This window comes from Eublepharis macularius, chromosome 2 (assembly GCF_028583425.1).
Source record: "Eublepharis macularius isolate TG4126 chromosome 2, MPM_Emac_v1.0, whole genome shotgun sequence".
In the NCBI taxonomy this organism is placed as follows: Eukaryota; Metazoa; Chordata; class Lepidosauria; order Squamata; family Eublepharidae; genus Eublepharis; species Eublepharis macularius.
This window is the reverse complement of record NC_072791.1, coordinates 128,591,982-128,604,876: the sequence shown is the minus strand read 5'-3', so window position 1 is coordinate 128,604,876 and position 12,895 is coordinate 128,591,982. Positions and strand designations below refer to the sequence as shown.

At 42.3% G+C, this 12,895-nt stretch overlaps 1 protein-coding gene across 1 annotated transcript in view; it reads left to right on the top strand.

The window, feature by feature from the left end:
• PIK3C2A (phosphatidylinositol-4-phosphate 3-kinase catalytic subunit type 2 alpha) overlaps nt 1-12,895 on the top strand; it is a 112,013-nt gene that overhangs the window by 21,010 nt on the left and 78,108 nt on the right. The window contains exons 3-6 of the mRNA XM_054970575.1: nt 2,079-2,179; nt 3,673-3,830; nt 8,607-8,727; nt 11,459-11,570. Coding sequence (XP_054826550.1) covers nt 2,079-2,179; nt 3,673-3,830; nt 8,607-8,727; nt 11,459-11,570 — 492 coding nt within the window. The remainder of the gene's footprint in view (nt 1-2,078; nt 2,180-3,672; nt 3,831-8,606; nt 8,728-11,458; nt 11,571-12,895) is intronic.

Genomic DNA, 12,895 nt, shown 5'->3' with positions numbered 1-12,895 from the left:
ACATTCATCATTTGGAGCCATGGGGAGGAAGAATTGAGGGAGTTTTTGAATCATCTCAACAACATCCACCTGAACATACAATTCACAATGGAGAAAGAAAGTGAGGGAAAACTCTCATTCCTGGATACCTTGGTCATCCGCAAAGCAAACTTTCAGTTAGGTCACAAGGTCTACAGGAAACCAACTCACACTGATCGGTACTTACACAAAAACTCCAATCACCACCCCCGACAGAAAAGAGGCATAATGAAAACATTAGTGGATCGTGCAAGACGGATATGTGAGCCGCGCTTTCTCAATGAGGAAATTAATCATCTAAACCACGCACTTCAGGCAAATGGCTACTCCAGAAATGAAATCCGAAGAGCAATCAAACCCAGGATGAATCAAACAACCAAAGAAAAACAGTCTCCCACAGGAAAAGTGTTTTTGCCATATATCAAAGGAATTACTGATCAGATGGGAAAGCTTATGAAAAAGCATAACCTTCAAGCAGTATTCAGACCCACCCGAAAAATACAACAGATGCTACGATCAGCAAAAGACAGCAGAGATCCCCTCACCTCTGCAGGAGTATACCGTATACCCTGCAGCTGTGGACAAGTTTACATCGGGACCACAAAGCGTAGCATCCAGACAAGAATAAAAGAACATGAAAGACACTGCAGACTTGGACAGCCTGAAAAATCAGCAGTGGCTGAACATAGCCTAACTCAAACAGGGCACAGTATCTTATTCCAGGACACCAAAATACTGGACAACACTTCCAACTACTTTGTCAGACTGCACAGGGAAGCCATTGAAATTCACAAGCATAAGCAAAACTTCAACAGGAAAGAAGAAACCTTAAGAATGAACAGAGCATGGGCTCCAGTTCTGAAAAACACCAGGCCAACAAAACACTCCACACCCGACAATAGCCCTGCAGAGAAGATTAGCACATCAAGCACCAATCCATATGCAAAAGAACCGCCTCAGGATACAGTGAAGCCTCCCGCCATTAGCATTCCACACCCTGGGAAACTCTTACAGAATGACTCAGCTCAACCCCACCCCTCCTGAGTAGATACAAATGACCTACATCTTTTCCACACTGTGACACTGAGAGATCTCTGTCTTTTGGTGCTACACCTCTGAAGATGCCAGCCACAGCTGCTGGCGAAACGTCAGGAACTACAATGCCAAGACCACGGCAAGACAGCCCGGAAAACCCCCAACAACCATCTTATATTAGTTACTCTTCACAAACTTTTTCTAGCGATTGACTTGAGAATTTTGAATCTTTTATAGCAGCTGTATATAGGGATGCCAGGTCCCCTTACCATCCTGGCGGGGGTGGGGACCCAGGGCTTACCTTCTCTTCGCTTCTTGCATGTTTCTTGCATGTGTGCCCCTGCACCTATGTGATAGCATCACTTCCTGGAAGTGACATCATTGCATAGGCATGTGTGCGCGCACACGCTTTTGAGCAGACTGGTTTGGGCCCCAAATGGGCCTGATACAACCCGTTTTGGGGCCAAAATCAGCTCGCTGTGAAGCGCGGGAGCGCTCTTTGGGGCAGCGTGATGATGTTACTCCCAGGAGTGACATCATCACATTGCCCTGGGAGAGTTCCCAGCGGTCTGTTCCCCCACCTTCCCCCCCCACCGGCAAGGTGAGTGGTAGCAGGGGGCGGAGGGTGAGAGTATAGGATCCCCTGCCCCAACTGGGGACCTGGATCCCTAGCTATATAAATGTTTGTTCAGGACTTATAATAACATAAATGGAAGTGTTCCACTGTCTCCTGCATCCCATTTTCACAAAAATGCTATTAAATTTTGTTTTAGAAATGTCGAAGCTTGAAAACGGGGATAATTTTATGCTTGAATGTTGTATGTTCTGCTTCCTTCCAGATTGCTTGGATTTTTAGAGGGACAGATTCACTTGGCATATGTTAATTGCCCCATGTGACAGAAAATACTACCAAGTCAGCAATCAATTTCATCTCAGTACTAGATATAATTTTGCTGTTGATTAAAGACAGTCAAATAATGTGTACTAAGAGTCACTGCTTGACTTTTTTTATCCCTGCATTTCAGACCGACAGTGGGACCACTAGCCGATCAACAGAAAATAAGCTTCTCAAAAATCTTGAAGGGCAAAATCAAGAACAAGCTGCTTTTTGTGACACAATTGCAAAGTAAGTAGTACTTCAGTACCAATTGATTCTTGGCACTTGCAAGTGATGTGATCTATATCATAATATGCATCTTATAAGGAAGAAAATATCTGCAGTAGTTTCATTTGTTCACAGAATAAGGTATTTTGATTATTTGGCTTGCATTGTTACAGGAACCAAGTACCTGTTCTGCCTTTAACTTTTTCACTTGTTCCATCTTAAGTAGAAAACTATTGTAGTGATTCTTGAATGTAATTAAATATTAAAATATTACAAAACATCTTCATATATAATTTATTTGTTTATTTTTTCATATTGCTTTGGGGATTTATTGTAGAGGATGTTGATATTTAGTGTTGGGAGTGGTTGTATGAGATTCATAAAACATTTGGAACAGTAGGCTTTTGTGGACAGATGGTAGGTTAAGAGAAGAAACTAATGAAACACTTCTTACAAAAGCTAAATTAACAGTCTAATTACTTACTCAAAATAATCCCTGTCATAGGCCGATTCCAGATGACTAACCTTAAGGCGTTTCATGCCGCCCTCTTCCGGATCGCAAAACTCGCGCGAGGAAACGCGATATTTCGCATTTCCCCCGTCGCGATCCGGAAGAGGGCGGCATGAAACGCCTTAAGGTTAGTCATCTGGAATCGGCCTATGTGAAGGGAAATTCTAAATAGAGATGGGCACAAACAGCAATACGAACACAAAAAACCCACGAACAGCCCAATCTGCTGTTCGCGAGCAAGTTGTTTGTGAGGCCCCATTCTAAATGAACAGGTGGTCGTTGCAAGCCTCGTTCGTTGCTGTTTGTCTTGCTGTTCGTCAAGCCAGACAGTCTGGCACCTGCAATCAATTCCCTTGGCAACTTAGGCAGGGATTGTCTGAACTCTGTCTGAACTCCAGCTGTTGCCCTGGAAGCCCCAATCTAAGCCCAATTTATCTTGATAGGCAGGTCTTCCTTTTAAGTGTAGAGCTCCAAATTTGTTACAACAAGGGAGCAAAGAGCAGGGGGGAGGGGGGCTCCCAGCTCTGACTTTGCAGACAGTGGAGAGGAAGAGAGACAGTTGCAGTTGGCATTTTGACAGAGAGAGTGCATTGGAGCTTGACTTTTCTTTGTGTGTGGTGGGATAGGGATCTACCCCTTCAAGTACCAAGGCTGCTGCCAGGCTCTGGGCCAAGCTATTATTTATTACTGGTATCTTTCCTGGTGCCTGCTCAGGTCAGGTTTTTGGGAGTGGTGCAGTAGGGATCTTGACTTGGATGATGGCTGGAGGAGAGCCTGCTAGCCCCCACAAACAGCTAACCACGAACATGTTCGTGAACAGGGCCATGTTCGTAGTTGTTCATGAGTCCCTGTTCATGGATGACAATGAACATCATGTTCGGGTTTTTTTTCTTCTCGTGCCCATCTCTAATTCCAAATAAGTAGAATTGCACATTTGGGTTTTTTTTTGCTGAATTAATGTAATTTCTTACAACTGAAACAATGTATTTAATATTGCTTACAGGTTGAGGACCAAATTTCCTTATACCAATCATGATACAAACTCAGGCTTTGTTTGGAGTCCAGTCATGTTGCAAAGAAACATCAGTGGAGAGAATTCTAGCATCAAGATTTCAATAGAAATTGAAGGTTTCCAACAGCCAGTAACATTCACATGTGATGGTATGTGTTCTTTATTTATAGATGTTTCAGTAGATAAAAAAAATTAAGTAAGATTTATAATTTCCATAATGACATTATAAATTGACACACATGAGAATAGTCATTATTCTGCAAGTTGTTAATTCTACTGGTAAATGTTTAAAAAGTTCTCAGTTAGCAGAATTATCTGGATTAAATCATTCGGGAACAAGGGTAGTTGCTGATTACTAATAATTTGTCTTGTTTTAAATCTGCATTTGCAGTCTCATCATGTTTATATGTTTTGTAAGGGGAGCAAAGCTAGTTTGCCTAAAAGCAGTCTGAAACATATTTTATTATTTTATGATGGATGCCCTTTCTATCAGAAAATGGAAGATCTTCCTAGAGATCTCTGCAGTGATGCAGAGGCCTTTTGGAACAATCTGCATTTTCCTGTGAGAGAGGGGTCTACTAGCAGGGATAGAGATTGCCTTTCTGGTTCCTCTTTCTGATGGATCTGACGAAGAGAACTGTGATTCTCGAAAGCTTATGCTACAATAAAGTTGGTTAGTCTTAAAGGTGCTACTGGACTCTTTTAGCCATACTTTGAGAACCCTTTGTCTGTCCTATGAAAATACATGAAGTGACATGATGCCATAAGCACTTAATGGTTTATTTTGATACAAGACTGCGTACGTACTATGACAATTCAAGGTTAAATGAACTCCTTAGGACTAACAGTTGTTAGTCACCATAGAATATTTGCAGATCGTGCCACATAGGTAGTTGTGTTAGTTTGTAGCAGCAGCAGCAGCAGCCAAAAAAAAAAGAAAGTAACAGAAAGGTACAAGAGCGGCTTACAAAGAGAACATTTTTAAATTTAAATAGTTGTCTTTGCTACCACCCACAGAATTCTAGAATATTAGATGGACTGTTCTAGTCCAGCCAATAAGTCTTCAGTTTGAATATAGATGAGCAGATAAGGCTAGGAATATAGACTTGTAAGATAAGGCTAGGATTCCGACCTTCCCTTCTTAGATCTTTCTGGTAGTGTGACCTTTAATAACCCGAAAATCTTTCAAAGCCAAAGTATCAATTTTACAAAGGTTTTACTTTATAGACGCACAAATAAGCTAACGGGGAAATCTAAAAAAGTAAAATTACAGAATATCTCCCCAAAAGAAGAAATAAACAAGTTTCTTGCTATCTAAAACTTTATTTACTTACTCAGAACTTTTCTCCATTGCCTTTTCACCCAAAATAATGTCCTCAAGGCTGTGAACATCCAAACATTAAAACACTTAAAATGGCATTTAAAACATGTAAACATACTGTGGCGGAACGGGGCCTTTCCTCCCACTGGCAGACCCTGCTCTGGCTACCCCTCCCTTTCTGCCTCTGGCCAGGCACCTGAAGGGGCTATCTCCCTTCCCTGTCTCCGGGTATTTGCTGCCACCACTGTCCCTGTATGGGGTCCTGGTTAGGTGGGACAGCCTCCTAACCCCCCTCCTCTGCTAGCGGGCCCAAGCGGTTGGGGAACTATGTGGAACAGAAGAGCTTTCCTCCAACATCAATTCCAAAACTCATTTATTGAACTGCTAACTATACACAGGTAAATAAACAGTGAACGGAAGGACTAATAAAACCTAAACATTAACCCCTACTCTATCTCCCTCATGCCCTAATTAGATGTTGTGTAGGGCAGGCCCAATTCTTTGATACCTGGGGTTACACTAGATCTACCTCTCTCCTCAGAGCCATCTCTCCCTCAACTCTCCAGCCACCAACTGTCAACTTCCAATTCCCACTGACTCGTTCTCCCTCCAATCACATTCCACTCCAGAACTTGCCCCTCCCCTCTGCAGCCCATAGAAAGGTAACTCCAGAAACCACAAGGGCGTTTCTCCACACATACCAAGACAACACAGCCAGAGGCGATGGCCAGTAAGAGTTCTGTTCCTCTAAGAGGAACTTCCTACCCTCTGCCTTGGCAGGTGCCTCATCTCTTTTTGGGGAAGGTTGTACTTTCCCACCCCTCTGGGAACCCCTCTCTTCCCCAAATGGGAAGTCCTCCAATTCCACCCCTCCCTGTTCAGCACCAGCTTGTCCACCAGTTCTGAGGTTTCTGCAACGGTTTTTGGCTTCTTATCTTTTACCAGGCATTTTAACTCCTTGGGGATTTTAAAGTAGAATTGGTCTAAAACCAACAACTGAAACAAAGCCTCATAACCCTGGGCTTTTGCCTCCTCTGCCCATCTCCTCCCCAACTCATTTAGCTTTACCCCAAATTCATAATATGATTTACATTGTTGTGGGGCCAAGCCCGGAAACTGCTTCCGAAAGTGGTCTTCCCCTGGTTTAAATCTTTTAAAGACAGTGGCTTTATATGCTGCAAAAGTTATCCTGCCGTCCCCCATAGGCATGCTGTGATAAATAGTTTCAAGTTCCCCAGTCAGGATACTACAAAGGTATATAGTCTTCCTCTGCAACTCTCCACTGCTTGGCTGCCTTCTCGAAGTTGGAAACGTATACGGAGGGGTCTTCTCCCTCCTTGTATGCCACGAAGTCCTTGGGGGGGGGTGACTTGTATTTTCTTGCTCTGGGCTGCTTTCAGTTGCAGAATCTCGAGCTCATGTTTCCGTTGCTCCTCCCACTCCTGCCTGCCGGTCTCTGCTTCTCTTTCTTGCTCTTTCCTGCGGATCTCTGCTTCTCTTTATCTCTGCTCCCTCTCCGCCTGAATACGCATCCGTTCCAGTTCCAGTTGCAGCTAGAAGTTTGACTCTGGCTGCTTTAGGCGCACATCTGCAGATGCCCCTGCCTGCTGGTTCTGGTCTATCAGGAGGGCTTGGAAATCTGCCACAGTCATATTTTTTCACTCCAGATTCTGTTTTACGCATTCTTCCTGGAGCTGGGGTTTTGTCATCTTTAGAATGTTCCATATCTTGGCAGGATCCATCCTAACTAACTTAGACTTTCCCTGGCTTGGCCAACCCAAGAAAATAAAATAAAGCTTCCGTCACTATCTGGAGGGTGCACCAATTTTAAATGCCTGTACAGTCAGACTTTTGACTCAGTTTTCTTTTCTTTTACTCTGTCCTTATCCCACTGCTGTTCACCAAGATGTGGCGGAATGGGGCCTTTCCTCCCACTGGTAGATCCCGCTCTGCCTACCCCTCCCTTTCTGCCTCTGGTCAGGCACCCGAAGGGGCTGTCTCCCTTCCCTGTCTCCAGGTATTCGCTGCCACCACTGTCCCTGTATGGGGTCCTGGTTAGGCAGGACAATCTCCTAACCCCCCTCCTCTGCTAGCGGGCCCAAGCGGTTGGGGGACTATGTGGAACAGAAGAGCTTTCCTCCATCATTAATTCCAAAACTCATTTATTGAACTGCTAACTATACACAGGTAAATAAACAGTGAACGGAAGGACTAATAAAACCTAAACAGAAACCCCTACTCTATCTCCCTCATGCCCTAATTAGATGTTGTGTAGGGCAGGCCCAATTCTTTGATACCTGGGGTTACACTAGATCTACCTCTCTCCTCAGAGCCATCTCTCCCTCAACTCTCCAGCCACCAACTGTCAACTTCCAACTCCCACTGACTCGCTCTCCCTCCAATCACATTCCACTCCAGAACTTGCCCCTCCCCTCTGCAGCCCATAGAAAGGTAACTCCAGAAACCACAAGGGCGTTTCTCCACACATACCAAGACAACACAGCCAGAGGCGATGGCCAGTAAGAGTTCTCTAGATATGCCAAATGAAATGAATTTGTACTCGCTGGTAAAAGATAACAGCAAAGGGAGGCAGATGAATTTTCCTGGGAAAGGAGCTCCAAAGTTTTGGCACCATAATTGAAAAGGCCCTTTCTCAGGTTGTGGGAGCACCCAAAGCAGCGCCTCCAAAGTTGACTAGAGTGGACAAGTATGTTCATATGGGAGAAGGTGGTATGGTATGCTGACCCCAAGATGTGTAGGGCTTTATATTCACAAGACTTCAGAATCTCTCTTCATTAGAAGTAGATTACCTTTTCCGTAGCATGATACATGGGCTTGAAAAAAAGAAAAGAAAAGAAAATCTTGCAGCTTTTAAAAATTGGCTTTTTTGGGTTGCATCTCTACACTACCACCTTTTGTTGTTTTTCAGCTTTTAATATAAATATATCTGCCTAATGCTTTACGCATCTGATGAATTAAGTTTTGACTCATGAAAGCTTATGCTAGAATAAATTTTGTTGCTTTTTAAAGTGCCGCTGGACTCCTGCTTTATTTTACAGCATATTTGCTTACCTGTAATATTTTTTCCAGTTGGAAGTGTGTTCATGGTCCCTTCACAAACAATTTCAATATTTTTAAAATTAAAATCAGGATATCAGCTCCAGATTATATCAAATCACATCCAAATTATATCAAATACTAAAATGTTATCGAAAGATGCTTGAAAACAGTTTGTAGCAAGCATATCAAGTTATAAACTGGTCAAATGTATCTGCAGCCTGTGTGTGTGTCCGTGTGTGTGTCTGTGTAACTACCCACCTTTTAGAGCAGACATGGGGAATATGCTGACTCCTCTGGACATATTTCTGAGCCATTGTATTCTGCTTCTAGCTTTTTTCGGGATAGTTGTGTTCTCATTAAGTATGATCAACAGATCAATCTTAGGAAAGGCATTCCCTTCTTATGTAGCAAAGCAGAATAAAAATTATTAACGCTCACTCCAAACTCTACATTAAACAGAAAAACCCTCCATAATTAGCACTGAATTGAACAGTAACTGTCTTTACTTTCTTTTGTCATCTGTTACTTTTTCCCTTTTAAACAGCAAGTTCTCCAGTTGAGCTTATAATAATGCAAGCACTTTGCTGGGTGCACGATGACTTGAATGACGTAGACATTGGCAGTTACATACTGAAAGTTTGTGGAGAAGAAGAAGTTTTGCAGAAGTAAGGAGATAATTTCCCTATCAATGTTTAACTATGCTTTGAGAATGACTTCTGAAGAATTAAGAGCTGCTTTTATAAAAGCAAATATGTAAACTGACTTCGTTCTTAGTTTTTGTGAAAAGGTAGCTTATCAGCAAGTGTTAAAAATTTCTCTAAATTTCAGTATTTAAGATTGGCTGTTCTGACAAATACTCTTGTCCATTGCATACATTTTGCTAGTTCTTAGAAAGTAGATCATCTTGTGCACAAAGTTGTCAAAGATATTAAGCAAACATGGTTTCCACTCAATAAGGGGCAGACAGAGATTTATTTTGCTTCATTTATACCCTGCCTTTCTCCCCATTTGGGAACCCAAAGCTTGCTTACATTGTTCTCCTCTTCTCCATTTTATCCTCTCAGCAACCCTGCAAGGTAGGCTGGACTGAAAGTGTGTGACTGGCCTAGGGTCACTCAGCAAGCTTCCATGACAAGAGTGGGGATTTGAACCTGGGATTCCTAGATCCGAATCCAACACCCTAACCACTATACCACACTGATTACAACCCTGAATGTAAAATAATTCCAGCTAAAAGAAGTCATACATACGTTTTTAAATTACTAGTACTAGTTCTGTGTTGTTTAATGCCGTTCAGTGTATCAGTCTTAGGACTGCATATGCTCAGTTTCAGCATTTCTCCAGCTCTGTATTGGATTTCTACTGGTTTTAAATCTTTGCAAATTTGCATTGATAGACCCTATTATATTGTTTATTGAAATGTCCTTGAAATTGACTGTACTAACTCACGCTGGAATCCACCATGATTCTCAGTGAGAAAGGCAGACTATAAATAACATAAATAAATAAATTTATGACACCTCGCCCCATCTTTTCTTGATTGCATATGTGGGAGAAAAGCCTAGTCTTCTTTTCAGTAAAATAGTGTATATGAGATGGTTTGGGCGAATTTATGCAGTAGTTGTGAAAATGTTAGAGTTGAATCCAAACACCATGTGGAGCTCTGCTTGTAGAACAGAACTCTCCCCACTTTTAGCCCCCAGGTCCCTTGAAATGCTAACAGTGGGAGTCAGGGGACCCCCAAATTAATGGTGGTAACATGTCTGTAGTTGAAGGAGGGAGCCAGTGAAAATGTTTTCCCCCTCCCCCTTTTCCCACCAGTGGAAGAGTACTTCCTGCAGAAAACGAGCTCTGGTTCCAACCCCTTTCAAGCATTCAATAAGTTAGTCATAGCCCTGGTGTAATCATAATGCTTTTCACTCACCCAGCTATGTACATCTTTCAAACCAGGATTTGAATCTGATTAATAACTCTGGTGTAAAGCAAACCATAGTTAGTGCACATATAAAGCTACATAGTGGTGAGATCAGAAAAGGGTGAGGAGAGGAAATTGTGAGGGAATGCATCACCCTGTAAGACATATTCCATATAAAACGAAGAATAGAAAGATGTAAGTTGTTTTGTGTTCCCATTGGGGAGAAAAGCAGGGTATAAACAAATTAAGTACATAAATAAAGCAGGGGACCTTCATGCACTTGTGAAGAGTGGGCATCTCATTCTTCCTCCATTATTTTCTCTTTCCCTTTGCCAAAAGCCCCCATAGTCTCTCCCCTTGTTCTGCTTATTTCTTTCCTTCTCATTCACCAACTAACCTTTATGTGCACCCCATCTTCATCTTTTCTTCCTTTGCTCTCCTGGTAGCCTCTTCCTGGGAAAATTCTGTTTGGTTCCTGCTGGTGGACAGGTCTGGTCCCAGTTGTATAGTGATGACCTCCCAGCCAGACCTAGTTGCACAGTGGGGAACCTGCAGGAGTTTGCGGGTGGTATCTCGCTTTCCCCAGATCACCTTCCCCATACTACTTCACCTTTTCTTCATCCTGGTAGCTGTCCTCACCTTTCCCTGCTTCATTTTCTCTTTTCCACCTACCAACCAATCTTCATCTGCCCCTCCATCTTCATCTATATTTATTATTTATTTACTTCATTTATACCCTGTCTTTCTCTACAATGGGGACCCAAAGCAGCTTACACCATTCTCCTCTTCATTTTATCCTCAAAACAACCCTGTGAGGGTCGTTAGGATGAGAGTATGTGAGTAGTCCAGTGTCACCCAGTGAGCACCATGGTAGAGTGGGGATTTGAACTGGGTCTAACCACTACACATCACTGGCTTTTGTGTGGAGGCTGCCATTGAACAGTAGCAGGCAGCCAAGCCTGGGTGTTATGCAAGTCGAGTGCTAGCAAGTAGCTTGGTGGTTGCTGGCATGCTTGGCTTTGATGAGTCCTCACTCAAAGGCCAAAACAGTCCTGGAAAGGGCCCTGCTCCCTCCTTACCTTCATCTTACTGACAGAAAACAAGGCTTGAACACTCTGGTTTACTAGGTTGTGGTTGACTAGGAACTCCCACAATGGCCCCTACAATCTCCTTGAGTAAAGGTACAGGCACTCTTATTTGGGAGGAGGTTAACCCCAATGGATTCTGCCCCCCCCCTATTTTTTAGTTTTCAGATTTTTCTGCAAACCTGGGTTTGTGGAAAAAAATTTGTCATCAATTCAAGGCCTCAATCTAAGTATCCACAGATGGGTCCATGTTGAGTAATAGTTACACTGATTTTAACTGTGCTTCAAAGATTGAGAAGTGTAACTGATTTATACTTACTTTGCAGACCAATTGTTTAAAAGGCTGTTGCAAATTTTGTAAAAGAGAGATGATCTCAGCATTTATTTCTTTAACAGTAAACACAGTGTAGGCAGCCATGAATACATTCAGAATTGTCGAAAGTGGGACACAGAGATTAAATTGCAGCTCTTGACTCGAAGTCTAATATGCAGAGATCTGGCACGAACAGTAAGTACAAAGTACACATTCTCAAAATTAATATGGTTTACTGAATTTGTGCATGTTATTGAGGCAGTACATGTATCTTGTTATTTTTATGTTTTGGAATGGTATAAAATATATTTTATCCTATCTATAGACAGCAAATCAGGATTCAAAATAGATGTAATGTAGAATAAGAGTAGAGCAAAATGTTAGTTTGTGTTGCTGGTTCTTGGACAGCATGAATCTGTCAAGGGGTGGGACATCTCTCTCTCTAGGGGGTTACAGGCCCCCTAGAGATGTTCCACCCCTTGACAGATTCATGCCTTCCAAGAGCCAGCAATGTAGAGGCAGTACAATGGGGTCAAAGGGTGGAGACTGTGTACTATGGGACAGGGCAAAGGGGTAGAAACTGGGATGCAACAAAGAATACTCTTCATTTGAGGTGCGTAGCTATTCCATGCATTTTCAAATCAAGCTAAATTGCTCACATATATGAGAACAGGCCATGATTCTTTCACAGTCCCAATTCCTATTCTGCCATGACCACAAGCAAGAACTAAAAAGGACATATATCTGCAACAAGTGAGAAGACTATCTATATACATATTCATTCATTCACATATATAAACAAGTGTGTGGGATATTTATTAAGAAATACATATTAATAATTTAGAACACATTCTGCAAATCAGTTCATCCAGAAATGGATGAAGCTGATTATATCTGGTTCGAAAGATAACCAGTGTGTCCATGGTAGAGTACCCAAAATTCATGCAGAGCAGATCTCTCAGGAAAGTGAACCACACTGCACAGTAACTATTTAATTCATGGCAGCATTGTCAAAGCGTGTGCAAAGCAGCTGATAAAGCAAGCCAAAGTACAGACCAAGTGAATCCACAGCACAAACCAATCAAAATCCATGTAAGAATTTATAAGTTTAAGCAGGCTCTCTTCTTCCTCTTAACTTGTTGTAACAAGTCTAACTTGTTCCTTTGGCTGCTTTTAATAGGTGGCTACTTGTTTTCTTCTGGCTGCTGGCCTTTGTATTTGGTGTTGGCAGGATAGATAGGATTGGTTGCTGGGACAGCAGGGTTGCCTGTGTTGGCTACCACCCCTTAACACTTTGAGCAATCATATGTTCCCGTATCCTAATATGAATCACTGTGTCAACATAACACCATGATGGTATTCCCCCGGGGGGCTACAACTTGAGGCTAGCCTTGGTAGGTTACAGTTACTTTTTATTAGTGAGCTGTGAAGTCCAGTACTACCACAGTATTACCTTATACAAATTAATAATAAAAGTGACATAAAAAGAATGAAGAATTAGAATTGCTATTTTCAACTTC